At 45.4% G+C, this 26,220-nt stretch overlaps 2 protein-coding genes and 1 long non-coding RNA gene across 4 annotated transcripts in view; 2 read left to right on the top strand and 1 right to left on the bottom strand.

The window, feature by feature from the left end:
- The first annotated feature begins 1,582 nt into the window (after positions 1-1,582).
- Positions 1,583-15,353, top strand: CISD1 (CDGSH iron sulfur domain 1). The gene is made up of 3 exons (XM_030029539.2): positions 1,583-1,708; positions 7,631-7,836; positions 13,307-15,353. Exons 1-3 carry the CDS (start codon positions 1,678-1,680, stop codon positions 13,394-13,396), a joined length of 327 nt encoding a protein of 108 aa, XP_029885399.1. The 5' UTR covers positions 1,583-1,677; the 3' UTR covers positions 13,397-15,353.
- A 5,912-nt stretch (positions 15,354-21,265) lies between these two features.
- LOC115347886 lies at positions 21,266-23,654 on the bottom strand. The gene is made up of 2 exons (XR_003925680.2): positions 23,285-23,654; positions 21,266-21,550 (listed from the first exon to the last, which is right to left on the bottom strand). It is a non-coding gene; the product is annotated as an uncharacterized LOC115347886 (long non-coding RNA).
- Positions 23,655-23,943: 289 nt separating this feature from the next.
- Positions 23,944-26,220, top strand: part of IPMK (inositol polyphosphate multikinase) — a 43,725-nt gene continuing 41,448 nt past the window's right edge. For both annotated transcript variants that reach the window (XR_003925679.1, XM_030029538.1), the window contains exon 1: positions 23,944-24,193. Coding sequence is in view for 1 of the 2 variants with exons in the window: in XM_030029538.1 (XP_029885398.1) it covers positions 23,959-24,193 (235 nt within the window). In the remaining variant the exon portion in view is untranslated. The remainder of the gene's footprint in view (positions 24,194-26,220) is intronic.

Raw genomic sequence — 26,220 nt, 5'->3', positions numbered from 1 at the left:
CAGCCCCGGGCCGCTCCGCGGGGCGCGCCGGGAAGTGCAGTCCGTGGGGAGAGCGGCGGCACTACTGCCCCCTGTCGGCCGGCGGTGCGCACCCCGTCCCAGGCGCGTCCGTGACACCGACATGTTTTCTTTCTTTATATCGGCACGTAAAATTTACTGAGTTTTGTGAGCGGGCTTTGTTTTGGCCTCGTCCTCTCCCCCTAGGAATTCAGTGCGTGACCCGGAAACTAAAGTACCATTAGGCTGCTTGCGTTCGAAGAACAAAAGGCGTTTGAAGGTCGCGTCCTTTGTGGGCACAGCGAGGCATGCAGAAGAGGAAACTAATGGCGTGGGGCTTCAGTTAGTGTGATAGCATATTTCTGTGCATTCTGTAGTGTATGTCTAAATATTTTGGTGGATTTAATATTTTTTACCAGCCGTGGAAACTGATTTGCCTGCTAGATGACTGTAAAAGTAAGATTTGGTAAATAATTATTAGAAATCTTATACTAACACTATGATTGAAACAATAGACAAAAGTATAGCCAAGCAATTAACTAGTAGAGGTAGTTAGTCATAAGTTTTTCAGTTCTTTGCTCTTATGACTAGATGTTCCTGTACGCTAGATGACAACAATGTTGAAACTGACTGCATGTGATTGAAACTGCCTTAAGCTTCAAGATCAAAGAACAAGGACAAGGACTTCCAAGGACAGCCAACAGAATCTCAAATGGGTCGGTGGTCATAAAAGCAGCCCTTCGACTCAAATGAATTCTTCATTGTGCATGATCGGATGTAGGCAGTACTATGATAATCAGTTACAATAATTTTTATGTATATGTATACTAATCAGACTCATATGTAATCATTACTCCATATAACCTGTTTGTGCTGAAGCTGTGGCATGCACACTAGGTGGAATTATCCCCTGTGCATCCAGCACTGCAATAAAGAATGCCTGCTTTCTAAAACTCCAAAATGAGTCTTGGAGAGTTTCTTTGACCGGCTTTTCGGTATCAACAGCACCTGCACCTGCATTACCGGTAAAAGCCAAACACCGCGTTCACGATGCTGTACAAAAGGAACAGGAGAGGCGTGCTGGTTGAAAAGGCTGTTGAGTAGGTTCCAGGCTAGCAAGTCCTTAATGAGGTACAGGACTCTGATAATGCTTTTTTTAAGCAAAGACTAGTAATTCTGATGTCAATACCCGAGTTTGTGAGGTTTAAGGCAGCCATCACTCAGAGGATATCCCTCTTTTAGTTCATCTCTCCACAACTACACAGGAGAGGGCTCATACAACAGTATGTTCTCAGTGGTTTGCAGTGTCCCAGTAGCCCAGGGCGCTCCTTAGTAGCAGAGGATGACCGCAAGGTCACGCCAAGCCGGGACCTCCTCACAGTGACGCCCACCACCCGTTTTACCCTCACTGAGGGTCCTGTGCCGCGCGTCAGCCCAGCGACGGGACTCCGCAAGGCCGCCTCCCTGCCTCCCTCCCTCCCTCTCCGCGGTGCGATTCAGCACTAGCCGTAGCTACCCAGGCCAGCAGCCGCCCCTCCCTGCGAGCCCCCTTTCTCTTCACCGGGAGGCCTTTAAGAGGCGGGCCGGGCAGCGCTGCCATCTTGCGGGAGGGCGGTCGGTGGCGCATGCGTGGTGAGGCGCCGAGCTGCCCGTGTCCTCTACGGCGTCGGAGCGGGAGCGATGGGGCCGGGGCAGAACTCCGCCGTGCGGGGTAGGGGCTCGACGGAGGCGGGAGGGTGAGGAAGGGCGCCTGCGGCCAGGAGGGGGGGCCGCTTGCACCCCCCCCCCCCCATAGTGGCGGGGAGGATGGGGGGGGGGGCGGCGGCGGCGGCAGCGGAGGGGGCGCGGCCCGGCCCCACCCTGCGATCCGCGCTCCTCGCTCCTCTGGACCCCCGGAGACAAAATGGCGGCGTAGCCGCCCCCTGCGGGGACGCGGGCGCCCCGTTAGATACGGACATAAATAAATTCCTCCTCCGTAGCCCGTTAGGGAGGGCGAGGGTCGGCGGCCCGTCCCGAGGGACCCACCCCGGCCCGGCCCCGTGTGAGCTCCGCGCCAGGCCCTTGGGTGCGTTTCGGCCCTCGGAGCCGGCTCCGGCCACCCGCCGGGTTTTATTTGCGGTGGGAGCCGGCCCGTTTCAGGCACCGCTGTTTTGATTCTGCCTTTCCCCCTGGCGCTTCGCTGTCGGGCTTTGCCTTTGTTCGGGCCCCGTATTTTATGCGAAGCCGCCGGGTATAAATTTCATGAAAACCTGTAAATTTCTGGGTTTTTTAACTTGCCCTCAGAGCCCGATACTGTACAATAGAGGTGACAGTGATACTTGTGCTGTGTAATGATTGACCTAAACCGTGCCTGAAGTAGCGTTTTTTGTTTTAAATGCTGTTGGGCAACCGGGCAGGAGGAGAGGGAGGACAGAGTGGAAGGCTGAGTTATCTGATTTCCTCTAAAAAAATAAGCTTCACCTGCATGGCTGTGGTTTCCAGTTGCAAAGCTGCTCATGGCTTCTGCCCTTAAGTCAGGGGACTCTATCCAGATGGATTTTTTAAAATACACTGCTGGTACAGAGGATGTTGGCAAAGGCATCGCTATAGTCTGAAATGGGTTATAGTGATGGAAGGCCATGCTTATTAAAATAATCAAACCAAAGCCCTAAGGATGACTTGGTAATAGCTTGCAGCCAGGTTGCATTCCCAACGGCAGCTACTGTCACTTACAAGATTGCAAGAATTAGAACAGTTCCTATACACTAGGAACTGAGAAGAAAACTTAGTTTGGGGGGGAAGGAAAAGAGCATTATCCTAATCAAACTGAAAATATCCTCTTTATCCCAGGAAAGCAGGGGAACAGCTGATCAGAGCAGTCTGGAGGGTGCTTTGTTTAGGAGGCAGCAGCAGCATATGGTTAATGTGATTTCTGTCAAGATTAAACTCGATCAGCACCTGGCGACTGGCAGGTCACAGCTCTTTCTTCAGCTTGTGTGTGTCTCAGGCTGATGAATTTTGGAAGTCATACTAATGCTTGTTTCCCCAGAGAAGACTAGCCACCAGAAACTTCCTGTATTTTTGTGGGATTTAATTCCTGGCAGTAATTGGAGAGTAATTGCTTCTGGGTATATTGGTGTGCATATGTGCTGCAAGGTTACCCTTTGGAAGGCAGTGAATAGCACAGCTAGTGCTTTTTGTTGTGAGTAATGTGGTTGTTTTCAGGTGTGACCGACCCCACAGTGACCACAGATCTGATCATGGTAACTTGTCTTTTGCTGCTTATTGGTCAGATCCAACAACCTTTCTCCCTCAGATGGCCTCTTTACTTTATGGTTTCAGTTCAGTTAAGCCTGTCAGTCATAATCCCATTTCTTGTGGATGCTGTGAAGTGGTAGAAGTGACTTTATCTGCTTGACTGGTGGGCTTTTACTGTTAGGCTTTCAGTGCAGTCGGTTATCCTGGATGACTCCTCAGTAAGTGAGTCTCACACATTTCTCCAAGCAGGCCTGCAGAAAGGTGGTGTTTCGTTGTGGACAGTTACACTACTGGACTGTCATAAACAACTCTTGGACAATAGTAGCCTCTTCATTGGCAACAAAAGGAGGAGAACAATGCTTGAAAGTTATCAGGGCTTCTGAAGACAAAAATATATGGATTTTGATGTCTGGAGTTCTGTAGCTGACTTTCAAGTAACATTAACATCTTTAAGCAGCAGAGGTAACTTGAAAATTGCTTCTTAGGACTGTCTTGGACTAACTTTGTAGGGGTGCAGCTATCCCCCCATGTTGTTGCCAGTTCCTAGAAAGTAAATTGATACGTGTCATAACAAGGATCGTGTACTCCTGGTGGAGCCAAGACCATCTCAGTTTCTTCATGTGCTTGTCAGTGCAGATGGTAAATGCATGTTCTTCCTGCAGATAAAATCTGTCTGACCTCTCTGGTAGATCCTAAAAGTACCTCTGTAGCCTAGATGTAGAAACATCCAGAGTAATATTCTAGCTGCTTAGAGAGAGGAGAGGAGAAATTTTGTGATCCACATCTCTTGTTCATTAGGATATGTCCAAAGAATATAGAAGAAAATAAATTCCCACCATTGGCTTGTTGCTGTACTCATCATCTGAGGTTTTTTTTGTTTACTTCTGTGCACTGCCTGCTCTCCTGGGATTGCATTCTTTGGACTTTTGTTTTCTTCTTTCCATCTCTCTTCCCTTCCCTTCTCTTCCCTCCTTTGTGTGTTAGTTCTTCTGGAGTTTTAGCCAAACCGTTTCCATTTTTTAGTGCTTACAACATTGAAACAACTTTTCTGCTGGGTTACGCAGGCCTGTAGTGTCTTGTCCTGTTGTGTTTTGGTATTATATCAGAATTGGGATTTGTTTAATAATCACTCAAAAGTTGCTTTCAGTGTTGTTATTTTAAAAATAAATTTAAAACCTTGATATTCCACATTGATGTCACTCTGTTAACAGATGCCTCTTCAAGTAATACATGCATGACCTTAAGAGTTTGGCAGCGAACTGTTGAATTGGCACTGGAGGCCTCTTGAAACAGAGTTGGAAGTATTTAAAAACTTCTGAGAAGTGTTTTCCTTCCAGGTGCAGTTTTAGGTTAACTTAGTTTGGAAGGTGAAATGGGCATTCCATCTCTTCCAAATCTGTTTGTGAAGCAAAACAACAGTTGACAACAACACTTACTGCCTCTGAAACCTTGCAGGATGATCTCATCATGAGAGATGGTCTATTTGTTAAATTCAGATAGCTTTTAAATTTATGTAATGTTTATTAAGGCAATGCTGAAATTTAAAGCATAGACTGCTTTAAATGTTTGGATTTCATGTATTATCAGTTGATATTTTCTACCCTGATACAGCTCCAGAGAAGTGATAAAAAAAAGCGAATACACTAAAAAAGACACTATGATCTATTATAAGAAAAAATATATTAGGCTGTTTGTATGTATACAATCTGCCCATGTGTGTAAGAGATGAATCTGGCCCTCAGGAGAAGTGGACAGTCACTGAAATACTAGATGACAATTACTTTAAACTAATGATCTCTGCTTGTTGAGCTGGATGTGCCATGCATGGTTATGTGGTAGGTGGCCTGAGGGATGGTCAGAGGGATCTGGGTTAGCTGCAGGTGTGCAGAACAGCTCTTCTGAACGTGCTGCAAAGCTACTGAATTTTAGTACTGACTTTACTGCTTGTGCTGTGAGTCGTAGAAGTGTTTTTATCATCAGAATCTTTTCCTCTGCTGGTTTGTTAAGCTGACCTGGACTTCTGGATAGGTGCAATAGAAGATCAGCTTCCTTAAGATGCAGCACCTTAAAAAGTGGTTCGGTTATAGGAGTCATCCTTGGTCTTCATTAAAGTCACTCTTTCCCCTTAGTTTTCTTAAGGGAATGGATACAGTCTATCACTGTCCCCTCATCAGTTATTTAAAAATGTTGGTTAAGATTTGATCCAGTGGCTAGCAGCTTGGGCAATCCTTGCAACTGCTGCCTTTTCTGAAATCCCCCCAATATAGGCAGTCCCTCAGTTTTGCCTGCCGCTGTTATAACTGCACTTGACGTTTCATCAGAAATCACTTTAAACTTGTCAGACCCAGCCTGTCCCTGAACTGGCTGGGTGCCGCAGCCCTGCTTTGCTTGGGGAAAAGTGCTCAAGGGAGAAGGGAAAAGGGTGCTGCAGACTCTCTGTGGTGGCTTTCCTTGGGAGATCCTGCTGCCTCTGATTTAAGCTGTGGCTGTTCTTTGGATTAGTTTGGGCCGTTTTGCTAAATAAAAGCAGATTTTCATAGAATCCTTTCTTCAATTTCACCTCCTCATTTCTTTACCCTATTAAAATTAATGTATTGCTCTGGCTAGTTTGTAATGGGGAGATAGACATGAGAAGTCACTGGATGGATATAAAACCCTGAATTCAGAATATGCTCTCTGGGGCTTTTACTGTTTTAAGGAGTTTGGAAGCAGGGAAACATGCCCTAAAGTCTTTGATGTTAAAGATGGTTTTCTGTATCTTAATATCACCCTGTTGTTACAGGGAGGGTTTGTCGCTCATTTGCAGGGGAGGTCTCAGTGCATGTTGGTCTCTTCTGCTTCGTTTACTAAGAAAATGAACTCTGAAGGGCTTTTGCATCTTTTATGCCTTTAGTAAGACTCTAAAGGAGTGCCTGCCTTGCCTGATCTTACAGAGCTGCAGACATCGTACAAATATTTGTCTAATTCCACATATTGCTGCATCCAGACCATTGTGGATCAGCATGGTGCATATGAGCTAACGCAGCATTTTAGCTGAGGAAAGGGCTTGGTATGGATTTTATAAAAGGCTGTGGGACAGGGCAGAAAACCTTCTTGATCCTTTTAGAGCAAGCTCACAGTGGCAATACAGCAAGTCAGTTGGCTGTGGAAAGTAGCAGGAACTAACAAAGGCTTTTTGTTTCTTCTTAGCCCTTAATGTAGTAATGTATTTTGCTTCAAAGATGCTATCTGGCTTGGCATCTTTCAAATCTGATGCAAACATGGAAGGGGAAGATAGAAACTCCCAACTGGAGACTGTTCTAGTTTTCTTAAGTTGTGTAAATGTGCTAAAACTTAAAATTCCTGTTTGATTTGTCTGTAGAGTCAGCCGAGCTCTGTATGTACATGGTACGAGTACATGTGTGAGTAGAAGTGGTGGATAAAAAGCAAAGAAAGAGCAGCCACTTCCTGCTCTGAGAGAAACGGCCGGGGCTGTTGCTGCAACCAGAAACTTCAGGCCAAAGTCCAGCATATTTTCATAAGGCAGAGAGAAAACAATAGAGCCACAAAAAAATAGGAAAACTCCTTGCAGAAGAGGAATTTATACTAAGCGAGTGAGAGTGCAAAGATTTGAGAGATAACTAGAGGGAGGAAGAGTGAGGATGAGAGGTGGTGGAAAGACGATTTTCTTAATGGAAGTCGTCTTTCAGAGAGTCAGGACCTAAGCCAGTTAAAATAAACTCATGATATTATTCATAAATAAGATCTTTTTGGATCCATGTTCTTTCCTGTACATCTCAGTAGGGATTTAATCTAAGCTGTCTTTTGTTACTCTTCTGAAGTGGTAGTGTATTAAATAATTTCCTCATTGTCAAACACCTGTTAACTTTTTTTTTAGTTACAAGTTGCATTATATTAAAAGCTACTCGGTACCTCTACCTTGGGGGGATCCTGCTTGGGTTGTTGATGCGGAGTGTTCTTCTTTAGTGACTTTCCTGCAACTGAAACAAACAACAGGGGTTTTTTTCTGCTACAGGGTCTACTTATGGCTGTTTTAATGTGCTGAACTTGGAAACACTATACTACTGATGTTGATATCAGGTTCACAAATAAAAGGTTAAAAAAAAAAAACAACCAAACTCTGCCAGGTTAATCCTCACCCTTGTGTAGGAGGGATTGGGGTGAAGGAGAACCCTGATCAGTAGAAAGCAGTAGCTTAACTGGGTGAGTGCCAAAAGAAAATACTCTTCTCAAGTATTGCATTACCACTACAGGACAAAAAGGTCTCTTGAAGAGTAGAGGTGTTGCCACAAGCATGGTGAAATTTACCACTAGGAGTAGTGTTAATAGAATGTTGTGGTCAAAACCTGATAGTCTCTCTTTTTTCTTTTTTTTTTTTTTTCCTCTTTTATTCTAGTTGAATGGATCGCTGCAGTCTCCTTAGCTGCTGGAGCAGCTGCTGTTGGGTACCTAGCTTACAAAAAATTTCTCTGTAAAGACAAATGCTGCAAAGCAATGGTGAATCTCCATATCCAGAAGGATAACCCCAAGGTAGTCCATGCATTTGATATGGAAGATCTGGGTGACAAGGCTGTGTACTGTCGTTGTTGGCGATCTAAGAAGGTAAGAATAAATGGTCCAGTTTCATTCATGTGCATGCATCTTTCAATAAAACTATTTTCAAACTGCTTTATTTAGAGGAAACTAACTTCTTTTCACCTAAACTATTCTGCAGTGAGATGTAGTGGTATTTTAATCCATAAAACTATGTAGATTTATGCTGTTACTAAGAGTAAAGCCTGCAGATCAGTGCTAATAGTGAGTGAAATATTTCTGTAGCTCTGAAGAAGCTGATCTTTTGAAAGGAGGGCTGCTGTATGGAGCAATCACAGCCATGAATGACAGGTACCAGTTTGTGTGCTGCCCGTGCTAATACTGAGGTTTATCCAAAACTGCTGGCCTGTTGGCAGGTGAAGGAGAGCTCAGGAACCACGTCTGAGAGGACCTTAAACACCTTTTACTGGAGGAAGTTGGAAGCTTACTCAGTCAGAAAGTACCTTTCTACTAGTTCATGGTGTTAATAACACAAATCCATTAAGAAGACTTTTGGTATACCAGAGCTGGTGTCAAATTGCCACTTGCAATATCTGAGCCTGTCATTAAATCTTGTAGACAGGGTGAGCGCAGAATTGTTTCAGGAAGAGCCTGACTTGCGCAGATAGTGTTAGGGTCCTACTGGTGTTCTAATCTGGATTTATTGTTGTAGTCCTGCTGTGTACTGTAGATAGCTGCCTTTTGCCATATGAATGAGTACAGCAGTGAATTGTTTCCAGTGGTGATGGAGGTAATCTAAAAAGAAGCCATTGTGGTTAAAAGCTTTTGAAGAATTTAGACAGGTGAACTTAATGCATTTGTGCCTTAACAACTCAAGGTACTTATACGGGCAATCCTAAAGTAAAGCTGGTGAAATCATGATGGCATACTTTAAGCCTGTATTTTTGAGCAATTAAAAGTCTGGCCTATACACTGGTCCAACTTACTTGCGTAATTGGGTTGCCTCAGTTGCCTAATAGTAGCAGTAAGCATGATACCTAGCCTTTCAATAACACTAAGATAAGATCTAAATTTGAGGTAGACATGCATGACATTTGATGTAGCTGAGATCTGTGTAATTTATCTAGTGGTTAGTAGTGGTAGTTCTGGGATCTGTAATGAGAAAAAGTGGATTGCATGAGTAGTCCTGCACATTTACCATTGGCACACGTTTAAAAGCTTTTGTAGAAGTCAGGGTGCTAATGTGTGGAGACTGAAATAACACAAACCTTCAAAGCCAGATAACTGAGGCCAACAGCCTTGAAATCTATCTGTCTCTGCATCAGTGAACTGAGTAATAGACTTCTTAAGCCTTAGACACTGGTCTAATCGGGCCACACTGCAGTTTTCCAGGTACTGTAACTTTTGGTTCTTCCTGTGGTCAGATCTGACTTCGTTACCTTGCGGGTGAAAATAACTCATCAAGTTACACATTTGTAGCTGTATTTAGTTTAAGACTAAAACACTACTGAGGATTAAACAGCATCGTGACTTGATTCTGAAATAGTCTTGTGGAGATGGGCCTGTGTTCTTTGCTCTGTCTGGAGTCTGAACTGAAAAACAAAATCCGCCCCCCCTCCCCGGCTACAGCGTGCTCCATGGACTAAGTCACATATTGTATGATTATAGAACAGGGAAGTGTGTACATTTACATGCAGTGCTGGTGGCTGTACAGCATGCAGGTATCACACGTGTATAGCAGCATTGCTGCTAAATCTTTGTGGTAAGTCTCAACTGACAGCCAGAATCCATCACTGGAAGTTGCCATGAAGGCTACAGCTTCAGAAAAGAAAAAGGGGGAGGAGAAAGGCTGCTCTAAGTATCTGCGCTTTGTTTTAATACCTGAATTTGGGTTTACCTCAGGTTGAAATAGTGTAGGCACCTCCTTCAGTACTTCTGCAAAAAAAAACCCCAACAACCTAACTTGAGTCTTGTTGTTCGTACTTTCTGCTTCCTACTCTGTTTTCTAAACAGAAATGGAAGATAGTGTCTGGTTTTAGTGGTTGCATTGCAGCTCCTGCCAATATTCTAGCTATTGTTTGATACTATATTTTTTTGTGTGTGAAATAAAAATCTTACGAAGTATGTTTTGGCACATCGAAGGTGTGTTGTCAGTTTAGGAACATACTGTCCTACTGAGTTAGGTCTCTGTAATCACACACTGAAAGGAAGTAGATGGGGCTACCATTATAAGTCTGTTCTTAGAACTCTGATCTGAAAGGTCTTGTAAAGGCATTAAGGAGGTCAGTGGAAAATTTTGAAGGCATTTGTTTTCTTCTACTGATGCTTAATACTGAGTATTTTAATCAGCATGTTCTGCTTCAAAGACTGCAGTTTCCAATTTTGCTGCCTTCCTCTTGCCCTGATCGGTTGACCTTGTATGGCGGGTAGCATGATCTTTAAGATGGTGTGCGTGCTTCTTCTCATGTTGAGTTATTGCCAAGCAGTAATAAAATAGAGACATTCTTCATCATTCTCCTGTGCTTGTCATCTTTGGAAGTAGTTAAATAGCATTATCTCTTTCTTACAGTTCTCAAAATAAGATCCTGTTAAAATTTGTGAGATAATGTTTATATGATGTCAAAATGGTAGAATGTGTGTGCTTCCAATGCAGGGGATTACAAAAAATAGGCAATAAGTACCTGCTGTGTTTTTGTTAAGTGGCATATGGGGATCTCTATTCCATATACAGGTTAGAAGAAATGTCCTCTTGTATGACTGTGTGAGCACTTCTCTTCAGGTTTAGCCTCATCTGAGGCATGAGGCTGTTAATAGAACCAGTAGCATTATGAACCATAGGATACTTCTGTGTGCACTGACGGTGTGCATGCACTACAGCTGGCTTCACATGGTATTCCTCCTGTATGGGGAATAACAAAACAGTTGGACTATACCAGGGTGTTTTGGAGTAACTTAAAAAATGAGCAGGATTATTTTCAGTTGGGTTTTTTTTTCTGAACTACTATACTTCAAAAGTTGTTTTTTTTTTTGTTTGTGCTGGCCAAAGTCTTCGTGGAGTGCGTGTGTTTAAAAAAAACGAACATGGTATCTTCGAGTAATTCTGTCTTGGGTTGTAATTATCTGTTAAAGTAGGTGGTAGGTCTTTAAGTGGCCCTTTCCTATTCCATGTTGTGTTCTGCAGGTGCTTCATTAGCACTGCTTGTCAAGTTTTGTGGAAAAACACAGTATTCAAACCCAGTATTTCAAATTTACCAGCGTAGAGGCAAAAATTCTGTCTTAAAACCAAACTGTAATTAGTCTAAAGTTAGAACATTTGCTTTCTTACTCTTCTGCATTTTTAAGTGTGTAAGCTGGGGGGGAATAAATTAATTTGGTTTCTTTTGCAATGACCTGCAACCTCTGTGTCTTCCAGAGAAGTATTAGTCCCCAGGCTGCGGGTCAAGGAATGCTGCTGCAGAACATCAGAAGAAATAGTGGTAGAGAATCTAAACCTCTTCAGTGTCAAGGGAAATAAGCTGAGCTTACTGCACAATTCCCTCGGGGATTGAGCTTTGGCTGCTTTTGCTAGCCTGCTTTATCTTAATCAAGGATGAACATGTGTCAGGCCCAGGATCCATCTATTCAGTATCTGGTCTTCAAGGTGACCAAGTGGGTGCTCTGGAAAAGTGTTGGGTTTTTTCCGAGAAGCTCAAGTCTAGTGTCCCAGCCTCTGGGAGCCGCTGCTTCTGAGACCAGCTGACCCAGAGGATGAATTCAGAGCAGTCAGGGTTGGTAGCTGTTAAAGATCTCTCAATGCTATCTGAAGCCTATGAATCCCACCTTTTTTGTCACTTGCAAACTTGCAGTGATGATGTTGCTGTAGCTGGACCTTGGGCTTGCCTCCTTGGGGCGTGTGAGATGTTAATGTCTGATGGAAGCTGGGTCAGTGCTTCTGTGAAGACCAGTGGGCTGTGATGTCGTGTGGAAAAACAACTGGCTCAGGAACATCTGGGTTGGAAGTGTCCCATGAACATACATTCTTGTTAGCTCAGATTTTTTCCAAGTATCTGTCAGTACCTACTCATTGAGTCACAAATGACTGATGTGATGATAAAGTTCCTGCATGAATCAGCTTGCATGAGTATTCTCTGAATTCAGGGTTTCTTTATTAGAAACGTTACCTGCCATTTATAGCGTGGGTTTTGACATTTTGTAACTGTGAAAAACAAAAAAAACCCCTCACCTGACCTCTCTTCCTGCCCCCCCCCAACACTACCCTACAGGGCATGTGGCTTTATTTTTAGAGCTCTGGGAAATATTTTTGCAAGTATTTTGTCTTCATTATATTGTTTTCATGCAGTACTTTGAAATCTTCTATTCTAACTAAGCATGGGTGATAGGGTGTTAATTTTTTTCAGGGGCTCTGATTGAGGCATGATCGGTGGAGTGTCAAAGACTGACTGATTGTGACTGTACTGCGAGGGAATATTGCTGTCGCAAAGGCAAAAGCTGAGTAATGCCCAACTTTGATTCCCATTACTTCTAAGCAAACAAAATAGTAACTGAAGGCAAAATACTGGTGTGCGATTTCTGTGATCATCTCCAGAGTTTCCTCTGTAGAGGAGGCATAGCCCTTGAAAACACATCCTTGAGAAGTGATGGGATCTAACCTCACTCTTGTTGCTTCCCAGAATGTCCTTTGGCTCTTGTATGTGAAAAGAGCTGCCCAGGAGCAGAGTGGCTGTCACTGGTCTGGGACCTGGGCACTTAGAGCTGGCTAAAGAAGTCCCTGTGGGTCTTACTCTGAGCAGGCTGTTCTAGAGGGTTTTTTATGGAACAAACATTTCTTCAAATTACTTCCTCAGTGCTGCCCTTAAGAGCCTTTGATGAATAGCCATGTCAGTTGGAAATGGAGTTTATTTCCATTAGCAGGTCAAAATCCTAATGTGGAAGCCAGCTTGTGCAAAGGGACCTTTGTGTCGATGAGATAAGCTAGCTGTGTCAGGACGAAGCGAAGGCAGCTTGCCACTCTAGCTGTCTGGAGGCAGGACTAATACGTAGGTGTGTCTCTTAAATAAGAGATGAGCTAGGGAAACTGTCCCTTTTCTCATCACGTGCTATGGAAAACCAGGAAGAAAACTCAGCTAAGGATCTCCTGTTTCTCTTCCTCACCCCACTTACCTTATGTAACTGCACTCAACTCTGGCTGTTGCCTGGGAAAACAGAGTGTGGGGCAAGGTTGACAGCAAGGTACTCCAGGTAGGTTACAGTTGAAGGTCAGCTCGGGCTGCATTTTCCTCATGCTGCCCTGAGGCAGGAACACCAAATACAGTGGAGTCGAATTGCTGCTTTTTGATCACAAACCTCTCATCCACTCTGCACTCACATGGACAAAACTAGTGTTCAGCCCAAACTCAGGGAGACCTGAGATGCGAGCACAAAAGCTGTCTTCTGCGGTTACAGTGGATTTAGTGAGAAGGCGTTGTAATGAACTTTCAACCTAGGTTCTTAATTCTGACTCTGGATGTACTTCAGTTGTGTTTATTCTTTCTTTTTTCAGTTCCCGCTGTGTGATGGCTCTCACACAAAGCACAACGAGGAAACTGGCGACAATGTTGGGCCTCTGATCATCAAGAGGAAGGAGGCGTAGAGGGGACAGTAGAAGCTACAAAATGAACGTCTGACAAATCCTCTGCTCACTTGTAATTGGGGGAAAAAACCACAAATTCTTTGTCATGTCACTGAAGACTTTCCAGTGTAGTATGGCTTCAGCATGTGTATTTTCTCTGGTGCTTGTCTTGTTTTAATCACTACAATGCATAATTTACTAAATAGTCATGGTTTAAATTTTTTGTCCTGTAAAGTGTTGTGTGTCCTCTCATTGAGTATGAAACTAAAATGACGCACAGAATGTACTTCATCAGAAAATAGGTATTAAATTATTTTCAAATACATGTGTACTACTCTGAGGCCATTCAGTAGAACGTGTGTTCAAAAGGTAGATCCTGAAATCCTGGGGAGGTTCTAAAGTCACAGGTCTGGATAGTTTTCTGTGTAAAAGGCAGCAGCAGGAAAGAAATCATGGTGCCAAAATGCAGCTTAACCTCCAATTATGCTGCATTTTCTGCAGGTGACACATTTGGCCTATTATACTACTGTTATGTGTGGCTTCTGTAAAAAAGTGAATTCAAAATTCCTAACTATGAACAGACAACATGAAAAGGCATATAGCAAGATGGGGCTAAAGGCCAACTTTACCTTTGATTTTACAGCAGTGTTGAAACTTGACCCTACTACCATATGTTATCAAGAATATACTACTGGAACCACAGACCTGTATTTAGAGTAGGATTAGGAAGATGGTCTCTGGGAGAGCTTTCTTAATAGACAGGTGGAATGATATGAAGTGCTCAAAGAGTGATGGGCAGGGGGTGGCAGTGTTGTCTTTGCTGCTAGAAAGCCTTAGTTTCACTTGCAGTCTCTAGCAGTGAAGCTTACTTCCCCAGACCATAGGACACTTCTGTGGGGGAGGCTATGTCAATTTATTCCAGAAGCTAAAATAAAAACTAAAACCCCACCCATCATTACTGTCTGCTTCATCATTGCTCTGGCTGGTTCCGGAGGCCTCTTACCACTGTGGAGGGAGGAGGCACACCTTTCTTACTAAGTGGCCTTAGGCTCTATGTGTCTTAAATAACTCCTGCCTCCCTGAGCTAACTGTTAATGTGGTTCAGCTAATTTTACCAAAAGAACTGACATGGACGAGGAAAGGCTTTGGCGACAGCTAGAAACAAGGGGGAAAGGAAGGATGAGACAAGGAGAGCTCTTACCCTCCTTTTGTATGGCACTTGTCTGCCTTGTCTGACGCGGCTGCATTAATGACTATCATGTTGGTTTCCTTAAATTAAATAGCTTTGATTTATTAACATGCAAATGACTACAAAGCAAAACCCAAAGAGTGAGGTGGCAGAGGTTGGTTTTGTATTAAACCCGGTCCATTAGCATAATTGCAGCCTGTGTAGGATTGAGCTCTCATGTCCTGGGACAGAGAGACTACCTCAGAGCTAGAAGAAAGGCCTTTTCAAGAAGCTGACATTTTAACCTGGACCCTTAAGGATTCTTCCAGATGATTGGGGCAGTGGAGGTTTTATTTAATTTTTTTTTTTAAGGGTGTGGTTGGTACGACAGGTTAAGATTGAAGAAAATTTTTGCATATTCTCAATGTGAGACTTTCAGAACTTGAGGTCTTAGCTGAGTGGTCTGAACTTTGGCAGAAGGCACTAAAAGTAGAGAAGGTGGCACAGAGGTAGAGAAAGAGGGTTTGCAGGTTGAGCGCTATAGTAGGGGCAACTACTGTCTGTGAGAGACCTCTGCTTGTAAGAAGTTGCAGTCAAATACATTTAGTTTCTATCTTTTCTTCTTGTCTTGACTGTAAAGGTACTTGATATTTTTTACTTGGCCAAGTACTGATGCATATGGAAGGTTGTTTTAACCTTGAATTATCAAATACATCGCTTTTATCCAAAACAAAGTTATTTCTGTGTTATTAGAATATGACACTGGATATTTCTGTATTTTTGTCAAATACACATTTGAGCTCATCTTAATCTTGAGGTTGTAATGTCTGTGTTACTCATGAGTGTGCTGTTTCTTTCAAGGGAGAGTTACAGTGTGAGTTGTGCTGTATGCCAATGCTGCTGTAATCATAACCCTGTTTCTGGGTTGCAGTTTCCTTCCGGGACTTCTTTTCCTGTTAGCAGCAAAGCCTGGCTGCTCTTGAAGGACTAAAAGTTCACTGAAAACTGCATTAATGTTCTGAGAGATGAAGTCCTGAAGTTTCAGATGAGTCTCCTGAGTCATAAAACTATTTCCTGGAGTTTGCCAATAAAACATTTCCTGGAGTTTGCGCGTCAGGGACGTGGGCTCCATGAGAAGTTTTTGTTTCTGCAAAGCAAAGATGCAGAAGCAGAGTTGTTGTCGATTTACATCCTGGTGAGTTTGTTTTGGAGAACTGTCACATTCATAAGAATGTTGACACAAAGTGGTTAAATCTTACTTTGATGTACATACAATTTTCTGTACTGTACCTGAAAGTTCCTGTTACTCATGTTTGTGAGCTGTTTGAACATGACAATGAAGAAATACTTGAATTTGAGTCAACAAACTTGCCAGCAGTTTTGATGAACATCACAGAGAACCCTTCCATTTTTTTTTCCCTAGTACCATAATAGGTTATCATGTTCTGAGTGCTTGCCTACTCCAGTGTTTTCTGAAATCTCTGTTCTTTAGTGATTTCCTTAAATAATCTCTAGAATATGAAGTGGATTGGTTAGATGTTTACCAAGTTTTAACCATAAAGAAATTCTTCTGCAGATGTGCTATTTTCACCTCACTTTGAAACTCGTACGTGAAAATGTGGTACAAATCCTTCATACTAAAGCAGTGAAGGATTCCTGTCCCAGAGTAAAACTGGATTTCTGTTCTACATTGTTATTTTTCAACATATAAGTGCTCATCAAGAATGTGAACAAAGTACTGATTCTGCAGTAATTGAGTGTGACTTATCAAAATAGTCTGAATGTCAAATATTCAGGTGCTTCTAGGATCAGCATTCTTGAAGAGGAGACGGCTCTAAGTTACAGGTATTTTCTGGATGTTTAATTCCAAGCACTGTTAATCTCATGGATATTTTCAAATGGTTGAGGCCAGCATTGCAATAACACACTGGTCCACTAGGAGGAAACAAATGCTGTGCAATTGATGCTCCTTGACATGGGCAATACTGTTTTTAAGGGGTTTTTTAATGCATGCATGTATTTATGGGTTGTTTTTTTTTTTTTTTCAGCAGCATTGCTTTCTGTCTGAGCCCAGGCATCTAGAAGTGCTGCATAATGGTGTTTGGGACTAAACAGCTTTTCATGCACGGAGGCTCGTGCACTTTGAATCTAGCAGTTCTATCACCAGTTCCCCGACAGCCAGCTGCAGAGCTGACCACATAATTTTCACCATATTGTTGCAGTTTGGACCTTGTTCTGGTGCTACTGGGGTCTGTAAAATTTTTTTTGCACAGTCACATAGCAGTTGGACTGGGATTTTCCTTTCAGTGTAATACAGCTAGATAAAGATATGGAAATGTGAGTCACTGCTGTATCACAGTCGCTCATTCCAATAACGGAAGAACATTTTATAATAGCAGGAAGGATAAGAACGTAGGCGTGAAACTAAACATTGGTGTTGCAAAGAAACCTTCTTGTCAGCTGGCTTCTCTTTAGCCATCCTGAACATGGAAGTCTCTTACTAAATTTGGCTTTTGTTTCAATTCCTGAAGCTTCAAGGCTCACAAAACCCACCCAGTGCCCTGGCTGGATTAGGCAGAAGAGCACATCTCCCCATAGTGCAGGGGCAGAGAGGGGATGCCCTGACCCAGCTGCCAGCAGGCCGAGTTAATCAGTGCTCAGCATCTCTATTTCAGCCTGGTCAGAACATTTCACGGGGACCTGCTGAGAAGACCAAATGCCTTTTCCATTGTCACTGGTACACATTAAGCCCAACAGTGTCAGATACCCGTTCCCCCAGTTGCTTTCTGCACCCAGGCTTGTTCTGCCCTGGTTTTCCTGCATTGATGAGTAGCTCCTCTGCACCGGCAGCAGAATCATCGTTTTCCTAGAGCCATCATTAATTTAGGATGGTACCAGGGGGCTGCTGCTGGAAGCTTTCTGCTGCTTCTTTTCTACTGTAGCAGTGTTGTAGCTGCGCTGCCTGCGGAGCATAGCGTGTTTCTTGGGCAGGATGATTTCCAGGCTGGCTAATGCAGAGAGGAGCTGAATAAAAACTAAATAACATAAAAATAAATGAATGTGTGGAGAGAAACAAGAAGGGGAAAAAGAAGAAAAAAAGTGGCACATGGGAGGAGAGCATAAGCTAGAAGAGAAGATTTAACACCATGTAACATTGCTAGGTGGTAGCAAAAAGGGATAAATCAAATTACAGAAAATGATGTGTTGTGTTTCATTACACCTCTTCATAGAGTGAAGCATAAGATATACAAAGTGGCTGTTCATTAGCTTCTGGGACTAAGCGGTTCTATTAGCCAAAAACTTACTCCTTAGAGCTGAAGGGGTTATGTGCCTTGAGCAGACATCTGTTACTGTGGTTTTAAGTCCTGAACTGTTTGTGAAATCCTGCAGTACTGGACAGAAAGCAACATACACTCATGCCCTGGGCCCCTGTTAGCAGTCTAATGTTCCTCCAAGCCCACCTTTGTAAAGTGTTTAATTAGATGTGCAATTATAATAAATAGAAGGAGTATTTACCCATATGCTCCCTGAAGTCGGTAAAATCACAGTGGGTTTACGTGACTGTAGCAAAGCAGAGTTCAGTCCACCTTTCTCATGTGCAGTTTGGACTGGTAAGAAAGGATTTATCAGGGTTCTCAAGCAACTTCGGTTTTCTTCCATGCATGGAAGTTGCATACATCTCACATAAGCACAGAGAGATCATTTCTCTTGTTATTTTTTTCCTAGCTGAAGACTGAACCATCTCTCCTCTCTGATTTGACATTGCACTGCCCTTAATCCGCTCTGCTCTGCATCCTTTTTGTCATGCAGACTGCAGTTTTCTTTTGGTGTTTTTGAATGCATGGCACATTTATACAAAAAAAGTGCCTTCTGCTGTCCAAGAGAAGCCTGTGCAGAAAAGAGGAGCGCCTGAGTGTGCCAGAAATTATAGCTTTAATGTGTGAAGCATTCAAAATTCAGCACACTGCAAGGATCTGCTCAGTAGCTGGAATGTTTGTGCCGTTCAGTCCAGTCAGCTGGCAACAGAAACATAGCAAAATGAATGATAAGGTCATTGACTGCGTAATTTTTCCCAAATACTTTTCTGCAGCTGGCAAATATAACCATACATGGATAAGACATGGTGAAGATGCACTGTCTGTTCACCGCCGGGACTCTTGCTCAAGACTCGGGTACCAAAACAACGGCCAGAACAGACTTTCACTTCAGTAATTATTAAGTTTGTTGCTCTTTTCAAACAGTATGATCTTTCTCTTTCCATCTCCTTGGTTCCGACATCCTAAATTACTTTCTAAGGGATGAAATTCTGTTGCTTTGCAGGCAAAGTCTGGGAGCAGAATACTGTTTAATAGAAGAGACTTTCCTTAATGCCAATTGGCAGTGGGTTTAGTCAATAAATAGGTGTTTGATTCTACTGCAGGTGGAGGCAATGAAAGTAGGCTCTAGGGAAAAACAAAGAGGTATTTTAAATAAACCTCTTGGCTTGTTAATCATCTTAAATCAAGTCCTGGGGTTATCCTAAAGCATTAGGATGTGACTGGTAAAATGCCATCGTGCATTTGTACACTCTGAGCAACCCGTTGATAGAGATACAAAGCCATACTTGGAAAATCTTTGTTTAGAAAGACAAAGGGAGTAATCTTCAGCTACCTGTGAGCCACAAGAACAGGAGATGGTCCTAAAGACTTTGCTCTAATGCCTCTGTTCCAGAAAGCAGCACAACTTCTTGCCCAAAGATGTCAAAGCATACACATCTCTGCCGTTTTTTAGGGCTGGAGGCAGCTAAAACATGTTCCACCAATTTAGACTCTCCACAAATCATGGTTTAATTCTATCTTCTGCACCAGTTAATTAATGGTATGTTCCTATTCTCCATGAGAGACCAGGCGTGGAAGCCGGACTCAATACATGGCACGCTGCAGCTACACATAGCAGCAAAATGACGCCTTTTGTCTTTCTCTCAACGCTCTTCCTGATGTTGCCCAACATTTTGTTGGCTTTTTTTGGCTGCCGACGTACACCAGGCTGATGATCTCAGACAACTGTCAACAGTGACTTCAGGATCTCTTTCCTGGGCTGTGACAGCCAGTTCCAGGATCAGCATCAAAGAGCTTTGGTTTGGATTATTTTCCTCTACACGCATTACCCTACATCTATCCACACTGAAGCTCCTATGCCAACATTGTGCCTTTTGTTCAGTTTTGTGAGATCCTGCAGGACTTCCTTGCCATCGGCATGGCATTTGACTGCCCTAAGGAGGTCAGGAGCATCCACAGACCTGGAGACTTTGTGCGCATTTCCTTCTGCAGGTTGTGAATGATGTTGAATAAAAACAGTCTCTGCAAACACCCACTGTTGCCTCCTCTCCACCATGAAAGCCCTTCATTTGCTTCCCACCCCTTCACCTCCTCTCAGTCCAAAAATGAACCTTTCCTCCATATTCTGTAATGAGTTTCTTTAATGATCACCAACAAAAAAATAAAATCCAAGGACTCTGAGGGAGAAAGGCACTATTGAAATGAGCTTCTCACCTTTATAGTCCTCGTAGCTTTTTAACAAAAAACAGACCTCCCAAAATTTACAGCTATGGTTCTATTTGTAGAAAAGGTGATCCAGAAAATATATGACTGCCATGAATTAACCTCAGAGTAATTTTCAAAATGTACCATATTATCTCCAGAGAGTGTAGGTTGGCTTTCGACACTGTCCCTTTGTTTTCATCCTGGAAAACCCCAGATGTACCTGGTTGCCAGGTATGAGAGTAGTGTCAAAGAGTTTGCATCAGTCAGAGCCAAGTGAAATATTAATCATTGTGGGACCTGATGCCTAAGTGACAAGGCAGTAGCTAGGAAAGAAAGTGGGGCAGCACCGTTGAGTTTTACACCTACAACAGACAAGGCTAGTTTAGATTTTCCTATACTTAACAAGAACAAAAAAGACAGCACAGAACTTCTGTGAATTTAACGAAGGATTAAAAGCCCTGAGCTATTTTAAGAGGGCACAATACAGCAACCCTTCTGCTGTGAAACGGCAAGAAAAAAAGAACTGCAACATGGCTACAATTTCCACACTGCTGTGACAACGTCTGCAGTACACAGAATGAGCAGGACAGGCCCTCCTGCCCACAGAAGCACCGCTGCAGATGCTCTCACCCGTCCAGCAAATTATTGGTTTCACCAATTGATATTTCTTATCAGGACCACATGTACAGTCCAGGTCAGCTCTGTTGCAATCTGTTTGGCCGGCAGAAGCTATGCAAGCACGGCCGCCTGCTGCAGGAAGTGGCTCTGTGGGCAGCAGGATCCACGTCTCTCGCACAGACCTCGCGCTGCAAACACGGCTCTGGCGGAGGAGTGTTGTTTTTGGCGAGATGGGGAAGAAGTGGCTGTGAACCATGTGAAGGGACAGTGAAAAATCCACCGGTGCTTGTTGTCAGCATACCTCTAGAATACAGTATTTCAGCCAAGACCCAGCCCCACTCATCTGTTTACCTAATGCCCCCCCTGCACTTCCACTAAAGTATGAGCTTATTTCCTGTACTAAACTACCATGTGTCTTGCGGTTAGTTATTATCTAGCTGTTGTATTTGAAAAAGGACTTTATTTCAGCAGAAAGTGATTCCTTTGTAATCCTCGCTCAGTTCGGGGCAGCTTTACAATCTGCCGGTGAGACATCCTCTTGCAGCGCAAAGCAGTCTGTGCAAAATAAATGCATGGGTAGTATTTTCAAGGCATTGTTAGTCTTTACTTTTTCATCAGACCAAGTGAGGTAAGATTCATTTCCAGCAAAAGAGAGAAAGAGTAATCCAGAATTAAGCATAATTTTGCCAAATGCATTTTGTTGGGGGGGGGGGGGGATTCCCAACCACTTGCCCCTTCTTTAGGAGCTGTGTGCAGCCTCTTTCGCTTTCTCTTCAAGTGCAATTGCACAGCCTGGAGAAGATAAGTTTCCTTGGAAATCTTGCTGGTAGGTTCAGCTTTCAGTCCAAACTCTTACAGTATCACGCTCTGTGGAGAAATTAATTATTTGTCATTTCTGGTATTCTCTTGGTTTTGCTTGTTTTATTTTAGGAGAAGTTCCCAGATAAGATTAGTGAACTTCATGTGCTGAAGTGTGAGGGTGGAATGAGTGAGCGGAGGATAGAATCTCACGTCACTTGATTTCTATATGCATAAATCCGACTAAAGCAAATATCAGGGCAAAGGAAATAGTGTTTACTTATTCCAATTACTCATGCTTTTGTGTTTCTTTTAATCCCACCCAGGCCCGCTTCTGTTAGCTTTAAGGATATCTAGAAGCTATTTGTTCAGTACTAGGTGCTTGAATAGTCTTTAAATTCCAATTTTTTGCCTTTTAATTCCATTCTTTTTTCCATTAAGATTTCGAGTTCCGGTAGATCAGTGTTAAATGGGCGCTCATGCAAGTCTGAAATGCCATGTATGTTTTTCTCTCTGCGTTCAGACCCAGACCAGCTGAAGTGTCTCGCATCTCCACAGGGGGAAATATCTTTCCACAAGACTCAGGTTGGCATCCAAACCTTGCAGCAGCTGCTGCTGCCGAGACCGGGAGCCTCCTCTCTGCCAGACACGTACCACTTCTGCTTTTTTTTCACTGTACTCCTCGGTAATTTTTTTGTGCAAGGGCTGACCAATCTGTGGTATTTCTCTCCTGCGTCAGCACCCCCCTGGGAAAACACAGCATTGGGGAACCGAAGATAGGAGCCTATGCTTGCAACCATCTGACTCCTAATCTTAAGGGCTGGACAGTAACAACTGATGAGAAAGGGATATTCGGGAGGGAGAAACAAAACTTAGTTCTGACCAGGCTTGTTACTTCAGAAAGGATCTTGCTGAGTTGTTACCACTGTCTTCCCCATCTTGCCCAATTAAGAGAGTGAAACAAATTGTTCCATGAACAATGAAGTAATGAAACTCAGTTTTGATAGATTTATATGCTGTGCTCCTTCCTCTCACTCTTCAATACTCTCATTTTCCCTGTGACCTTCCTGTTCCTTAGACACTTTAATTTGCCCAGTAAATCCCCCCAATTGCCATCCAGTTCTCCAAACCACCTGCCACGACTCCCAACTATGGGATGGGGAAGAGGCGACAAGTAATAGCCGAGCTCACCGCATAGTCGTTCCTCTAATGTCAGCACCGATTCCTGATATACATCAGCCCATTTTTATAAAACCTGGGGGAATGCCATCTACCTGCTGAAATTCATTTTCCTATCTCCGGCCTTGTTTTCCCGTTCCTGCATCCTACTGATGCTAAACACGACTTGATACTAGCGGATACCGTGGCAAAAGCGCAGATCTAATATTCACCGAGTTCAGCTTATTTTATAAAGGAAAGAAACAGTGAAAAGGCAGTAATCACAGGCTGACAAATAGAGCTGATATATGCCCTAGTGAAAAGAAAAGTTAATAAAGTCTCCCAGCCAGGTGGCAGCGGGCTTTGGGGTCCTGCGTGTGAATGCAGGGCTTGTGCATACCTTTCTCTACCCATGGGGAGTTAAAATTCAGATCAGAGATTAATCCCTTACCCAGTTTTGGTCCGGCGTCAGGCTAGGTGTGTGCCCACCTCAAATGCAAGGCCAGCACCTACATAGCTCGGTAAGGCTCTGTTTTAGACTGCTGTCAAGGTCCTTACCCCCTTTAAAGGTCTGATACTATTTACATGCTTCGGTTTGCTCTCGCTTCTAGCCCCTCTGATCTACCGGAGAGAAAATAAACAAACCTCGGGATGACGGTGAATTGATAATAACACTGAAGCGGATCTGAGGCGTTGCTTCTGGTTACCGAGAACCAGCGGAGGGGGGAACGGCCCTCGCCGCACTCGGCGGCACGCTCTCCCGGCAGAGCCGAGGGAGCGAACGCCCGGCCTGGGGTCTGGCGGCGGGTCGCGGCAGCGTGGGGATGCCCACGGAGGGTGGGTGTCACCGGCCCCTCCGCGGGTCGGGCCGGCTTTCGCGTCCGCTCGGCGGCTGCGCTAGGCCCTGCTGCCTCCGCAGCCGGCCGCTGAACCCAGGCGCTGCCCGCCCGGGCCTCACCGAGGCGCCGGGGCCCGGGCGCGGCCTACCCCCGGGGCCGCGCGTCGCCACTACCACCACCGCAGCGGCAGCGACCCCCGCCCCGCCGCGGGCCGGCCCGGCCCGGCCGGCGGAGGCGGAGCCGCGTCCGGGGCGGGGCGGCGCGGCGGCCAGTCGCTGCCTCAGCGGCGGGGTGGGCGGCGCGGCGCGGTGCGGAGCGGCGCGGTGCGGGGTGATGGAGCCGCGGGCCCTCGCCGCCCGCGCGCCGGCACGTAGCGCCCGCTGAGGCCCGCCCGCCGCCGCCGCAGCAGCAGCAGCGCGGCCGTCCCTCGCCTCCCGCCGCCACCCCCCCCCGTCCTCCTCCGCCTCCCACCCCCGGGAAATGGCCACGGAGCCCCCGCGGCTGGCGCCGCCCGCGGCGGGGCGCCCCGAGGGCGGGCGCGGGCGCTGCGCGGGCGGCGAGGCGGAGGAGGCCGCGGCCCAGCCGGCGTTCGGCGCTTCCCCGGACCCCGCGGCGGCGGCGGCGGCGGCGGCGGGAGGCCGGCGGCGGGGGCTGAACGGCTGCGTGCCCCTGTCGCACCAGGTGGCCGGGCACATGTACGGCAAGGATAAAGGCGGTGAGCGGCGGCGGGGCGCGGGGAAGGGGGAGGCGGGGGGAGCGGCGGGCCGGGGCAGCCCGTGAGGGGGTTTCCCCCCCCTCTCCGCCCTCCCGTTTATCTTAATTCTTCCCAACCTGGTTGTGGCGGGGCGGGTCTGGCTTCAATTCTCCTCACGTCCCGCTGGCGGCGGCCGGCAGCTCTGCTGTTGGCGGGGCCGGGGGGGGGGGGGCGGTCGGTGACGGGCGTGACCCGCTCACCGGCGGCGGGAGGAGGACAGACGCGGCACCTCAGGAGCGGCGGGCAGGGCTTGCCGCCTCGGTGGCTGAGCTGCCGCCGGGCTCTGCCCGCCTCCGGGGCTGAGCTGAGAGCACCTGTTCGCCCCCCCTTTCCTCCCGGTGCCGGCCTCAGCGCGGGGGGGGGGGGTGTGTCGGTGCTGTGGTCTGGTGGTCACCTCAGTGCCGAGGGGTCGGTCTCCCTGGCCAGGGTCCGTTCCTCCCTTCGAGGGCCGGAGGGGCTGGCAGAGCTGACCCGGTGCGCGCGGGTTGCGGACAGAGCGGTATCGCCGCTGCCGAGTATGTTTTTTCGGGTGGTTTTCATAAATGGTGATGGCCCGTCAGGATGGGATGGTTAACGGGCACCTTTAAGCCAAAGGGCCTCTGCAGTTCAGCTTCACTTTAACAGGCATCTTTTAAAAAAGGGGGGATTGAGGTAACGGTGTGCTGGTACCCTCAGAACGCATGTTGAAACTATGCTTTATCTAAAGGGAACCCCCAAACCTCTGGCCACCAGAAACTTCAGCAAAATATTAGTAAGCCATTTACCAGCCTGGGGTAACTTCTTAGTTGCTTGTTTATTTGACGGTAAGAGTAAGTCCGAACCAGTGGCTAGTAAGTGGTCTAATAATGCAAATATCACAAGGATACAGCATTTTTGAAGTGTGCCGATGCTAGGTTTACATTTCTCTTTTAATTCCAGGTTGAGGAGTTGAGGTGTTGGCCCTTCTGCTGAAGGTGCCTTTTAACATAGGCAGTGGTCAGTGCCAGAGCAAGCGGCCAAGTTAATGTTGCCAGCTGGCATTTCTCACCCTTCCAGGACATCACGTTTGGTATAACTCCTACCTCTGAGCCAAATGTAAGGTATACGTCCATTCAGCTCTCAGTGTGCCCTTTGAGAGTAGCTATAACGAGTGCCTGCTGTCATATTGCCTTTGAACCCTGTCAGTAGGAGCTGCCTGTCCCGAATAGGTCAAGGGCTGAACTTCAGAACCCCTTCAGCCGTCAGTGGGTGGAATTTCAGCACTAATGGCACTGTGAGCTTGTCTTATCTACAGCCTGCGTCCATGGCATGTCTTGCTGCTGATAATCTCCTCAGCAAAGTAATTCGTGTCCCTTGCCCCTGCTGCACCCAGTGCAATAAAATGTCAAGGGAGGTGTACAGCACCGAGGATACAACACGTCTTCCTTGTTCATATATCATAACATGGGGTGGGATCAGGCAAAAAAGGCTCGCTTCAGGGAAAGCCTCACCTTTGGCACGTCAATTTTATCGCAGTTGGATCAAGGCAACGTGGGCGATACACTGTCTATATTGTGGGTGCAGCTCAAATGGATTAGGTAAAGCTAGCTCTACTACATCTAATGAGGAAGACCAGGATTTTCCTGCAGTAGTACCACCACGGTTGATGATCTCATCTTAGAAACTGAGTTTTATATTTAAGTGAAGACCAAAGCTGCTCTGGCACCCACAGCTATCTCATTTTTGTAACTGAATCTTCTCATTTTATTTCTTTACAGATGTTGTATGTAGGAGTGCAGGCAATCGAGATGCTAAAGACACAGGGTCATGTATAATTCTTCAGTGCTGCTCCCCGTGGTGTCTTTGTTGTGAAGCTAGTGGCCAGATGTTTGGATATATGTAGTTGGTAATAGCACTGGTAAGGAATATCACAGACAACCTGTATGCCAGAATCTGAGAACTTTAAGCATGTGTGAGGAGACCAGTGTGTCTTCTACCTTCTCTGTTGCCATTTCCTACAGTAGTCACCC

Source organism: Aquila chrysaetos, chromosome 11, assembly GCF_900496995.4.
Source record: "Aquila chrysaetos chrysaetos chromosome 11, bAquChr1.4, whole genome shotgun sequence".
In the NCBI taxonomy this organism is placed as follows: Eukaryota; Metazoa; Chordata; class Aves; order Accipitriformes; family Accipitridae; genus Aquila; species Aquila chrysaetos.
The sequence above is the reverse complement of the archived record's forward strand: the minus strand, read 5'-3'. Positions and strand labels throughout refer to the sequence as shown.

Coding starts and splice junctions, on each gene's coding strand:
- CISD1 (XM_030029539.2), top strand. CDS start 1,678: ATGGGGCCGGGGCAGAACTCCGCCGTGCGGG. Junction 1,709..7,630: donor GCAGAACTCCGCCGTGCGGG/GTAGGGGCTCGA, acceptor CTTTTATTCTAG/TTGAATGGATCGCTGCAGTC. Junction 7,837..13,306: donor GTTGTTGGCGATCTAAGAAG/GTAAGAATAAAT, acceptor TTCTTTTTTCAG/TTCCCGCTGTGTGATGGCTC.